General features: G+C 47.6%; 2 protein-coding genes across 2 annotated transcripts; both read left to right on the top strand.

Annotated features, from left to right (window-relative positions):
• Positions 1-415: 415 nt before the first annotated feature.
• On the top strand, positions 416-1298 carry H257_12943 (hypothetical protein; the record flags this gene model as incomplete). The annotated part of the gene is made up of 2 exons (XM_009840345.1): positions 416-517; positions 1038-1298. The coding sequence occupies 2 exons, from the start codon at positions 416-418 to the stop codon at positions 1296-1298; spliced, it is 363 nt and encodes a 120-aa protein (XP_009838647.1).
• Positions 1299-1778: 480 nt separating this feature from the next.
• On the top strand, positions 1779-2467 carry H257_12942 (hypothetical protein; the record flags this gene model as incomplete). The annotated part of the gene is made up of 4 exons (XM_009840344.1): positions 1779-1781; positions 1878-1948; positions 1995-2043; positions 2129-2467. The coding sequence occupies 4 exons, from the start codon at positions 1779-1781 to the stop codon at positions 2465-2467; spliced, it is 462 nt and encodes a 153-aa protein (XP_009838646.1).
• Positions 2468-4068: the final 1601 nt, after the last annotated feature.

Here is a 4068-nt window from a genome sequence, read left to right as displayed (position 1 = left end):
TAAATTAATAATAAGAAGAATGGAATAAAACCACGGGGCCTGTGTCCACAATTGAAGTTCTCGTCATGTGCACTACCACGCCCGACATGTGAATTAAATAAGGGGCTCTTCCAAGTAACTTTCAAAAACGAACGGAGCCAATCAGAATCGTTTCCGTCGTACTTCGAAAATTCTTTTTCAAAGTACGATGGCGAGTCATGTTTTGATCGTGTTTTGGGTATTTGTGCATCCCAAGTAGGTTAAAATGATTGGATTTCGTTTTACTTGATCTGAGTATTGGATATTCTACTCGCACCTTGGGGCTGCAAGTCCATGCCGAGGTTGGTCGGAGCCGCCATTAGTGGGCGTGTTCTCGTCAACTGCACCACCAGGAACTGTGAAATCAATCCCACTTCCGCAGGATACCTTTGGGGTCATGCCACAGTACCGCTGTGAACGCTTTGGCAGCCATGACGATACCTGTGGTAACAGCGAGCCGTGCCATGTCTTGCTCACGGCACAACTCGACTGCTGTTATGTACGAGGAGAGGCTGCGGAACATCATGGCGGAGACTTCAAAGCTATAGCTAGGCATATCTATCATGCTTCTTGTCAATCTACATGTTCCTAGGGCTCGTATGACCTAGGCCTTGTGCTTGGATCTAGGGCAGGTCACCACCGCTGCCGGCAAATTTCGCTGGTGAGCAAGCACATTGGTCTTTATATGAAAATTAGTATGTAAGCATATGCCACTGTGATTGGATAGGTTTGTCCAATCCGTGCGCGCTGAAAACCTCAAAACACAAAACACGACAAAACCATCACTAGCCAATCACGTGGAAGCAGAAAACACGACAAAAGCACGACGAAAGTGCGATGAAATAACGACAAACTTACTTGGGAACTCATTTTGGGTTTAAAGTACGACGGTACTTGGAAGAGCCCCTAAAGGCGCTAATAAGACAAGTACCTTTTCAACAACACAGCACATTGAGAGACATGTCCGAAGGACCGAAGTGAGACCATCTTCATTCTCTCAGTCGTGCTCTCATGAATAGAATCATGCACCGCCGCTCGTCGTGCCACAAACCCCTGCTCACGGAGGAGAACAAGCACGAGCGCCTGTCGCACATACCCAAGCTGCTATCGATGCCTACTATGGTGCACATGTGGGGTACTATGGGCACATGTCGCACATACCCAAGCTGCTATCGATGCCTACTATGGTGCCGACGGTGATTCCGCAGAATGACGCCAGGACCGGCACGATGCCCGAAGTCGACGTTTTGGGCATGTGGGACGGACGTCGTGCATCTTGATCAAAGTGGTTTAAAGCGGATAAGGACTGCCGCAAGACGTATCTCGTGGAAGGTGATGATCTTCGTTTACATGCTTGCAAGTCCAAGCGCGTCGTTCCGAAGGTCATGTTTCTGTGTGCTGTCACTTGGCCGCGCGAAGAGGATGGATTTGACGGAAGTCCCCGCTGCGCCCAATTCACGCAATCGACCTGCTAGGACGATGGTGACGACGTCATGAATGTAGACGCCGCTACGTGCGGCGATGACGTGCTTAACAGAGTTGTACGTGCCATCATAAGGAGAAATGCTGTAACTCCAACAAGCGAGTCGTCTTATAGCATGGCAATGCTACTCCCCACCGATCGATCGACGATGCGGCTCTCACGGTAAGTTTCCACCCATGGTTGGTCATTTGTGGTTCGTCGGCAGACTCCAAACAGTCCGGACCTCAACGTGCTCGACCTTGGATTCTTCGCATCCATCCAGACTCTGCAGTATAAGATGGTGAGTCGCACTGTTTATGATATGATTGCATTAACAATGACGACCTTTGACACGCTCAATGGAGAAACGTTGACCAATGTTTTTCTCACCCTGTAGGCTGTCATGCGTCTGGTAGTGGGTTTTCCAATGGTGGCAGCAATAGCTAAGATGAATTACTATAGTAGGAGGTACGGATAACAGACAAATGGCGTCATCCACTGATTTTGCAAGTAGGCGGCTGCCTCCAGTGCTGCGCAATCACGACGCTGTCAAACTCATCACGGTGCTCCTTGAACAATGTCATGGCGACATCAACTTGTTTTTTGACGTAACGGAGGTTCTAATAGTGACAAGATTCTTTGATTTAGAGCTGCTCGGCCGCTCATAACGTTCACAACACCTTTGATCGGCGCATGGACGACCCAACAGCACGAATCAAATTCCGCTTCTCCGTGCATGAGCTCGTGTTGTTATGTACCAAACTTAGACTACCAGAGCTCATTATCACTGTGTGGAACGACAAAGTTGAGGCTATCGAAGCCATGACAATCACCTGCCGCCGCCTGGTTGAAACGTGCCGCCTCTTGACCATTGCAAACGAATTTGGACGTTCCATGGAGGACTGCAGCCGGATCATTCACACCATCGTGAACCAGCTGCACCGCTCATGGAGCAGGACAATGTACTGTACTTCCACGAACATCTGACCGTGAATTGAGCTGGTATGTGATTTGCGTTGCTAATTTTGTACTCTAACTGGGTTTCAAGATATGTATGCAGAGGCCATCGAGAGTAAGAGTGGCCTCCGTGGAATGCGATCATGCGTTGCTTTCATCGACGGACCCAAGTAATACACCAGTCGCCCCAGACCTCGCACGGATGCCCCAGGACCAGAAAACCTCCACCGTGTTGTGTACATTGGTCATCCACAACAACACTGTCTGAATTGGCAAGGTATTTCCGTCCCTGATGGCATGATTGTGAGCATATACAGTCCAATCGAAGGTCGTCGCCATGACTCCACCATGCTCTCTATGAGTTGCCTGGATCGGTTCAAGCGAACCCTGCGTTGGCTCGATTTTGTCTCTACAGTGATCCTGCCTACGGCTGCCGTCAGTGTCTTTCCTGTCCCTTCGTGAATGCCGAGCCAGGCACGTTTGAGGGGAGTTTAACTCTTGGATGAGCTCTGTGCGTGAGTCGGTCGAGTGGAGCTTTCATTTGATCAAGGGAATGTGGCCGTATGTGTCATACGACAAGAATGTGCGCGGTAGCCCGATTGGATTGCTATGGTTGACAGCAACACTGCTGACGAACTGCCACACGTGCCTCAAGCCCGAAGGAACCCTAATTTCTATGTACTTCGGACTCAAACCGCCAGGCATTGATGAATATTTGTCCATGGCGCAACTAAGCGATTAATAATTGCCTAATTCGAGAACTTGCTGCGTTGCCGGGCGGCGATATCATCGCTTGGATTGTCGGGGGAGGTGTGTCGATTGGAGCCATGGTAAATGAGAATGAAAGGAATGCATCGTTTGATTATCCGGATAATTATTGCTTGGGCAGCCTATGGTGCACGTCATCTATAAACTACCAACTTTTCACAAAAATGTCTGACTTCTATTTCATATTCATTACTCAAAATTTCAGCAAATTGAGACGTAGAATCGACAGATCTCAATGTAATGAAGAAATTCTACGTCTCAGATTCAAATTTGGAGTTGAATTGGTCCAGAAATAGATATTTAACCTAGCGGTATTTTACATGGGCGCTTGGATATTTGGCCATAGGGGTGGCCGCTGAGATGTATCTTGATTTTTGTATGTGACTCTTATCCGTATATAATATCCGGAGGCAGTTGGGACCTTTAACCTAGTGATAAAACGCATGAAAGCTGTATTTAACGTATTTTGTTTTTGGGTTTAACTACATTAATTGTACGTTAAATAATAAAACCTCCACTCCTCGATTTGGCCAGTTGGAAGTTTTTAGATGCACCATATCTATCTCAATCTGGTTGGGGAGATAGAGGAGCTAGAGTCTTCGCCGAATTCAAAATTTGCGATCTTCGAGCGAGGATATCGCCGCTAATAGTAATCCATTCGATCTGATTTGAATGGATCTTGTTACCAGGCCTAACGTTCCCCGACCAGGGCCATATTAGCGCTATCTGAATACTGCTATATATAAATTCTTTGAAATGTAGATGGATGTAGGCTGTTGAATCTGACATCCAAAACACGCAATCAGAGCAAAAAACGACGGTGCGACTGACGAGGACTGCCAGCTTGTTCGTTCGTGGTTGAA

The sequence above is a fragment of the Aphanomyces astaci genome, assembly GCF_000520075.1.
Source record: "Aphanomyces astaci strain APO3 unplaced genomic scaffold supercont1.44, whole genome shotgun sequence".
NCBI classification, from domain to species: domain Eukaryota; phylum Oomycota; class Saprolegniomycetes; order Saprolegniales; family Verrucalvaceae; genus Aphanomyces; species Aphanomyces astaci.
Note: the sequence above shows the minus strand (reverse complement) of the source record. Positions and strands in the feature narration are given on the sequence as shown.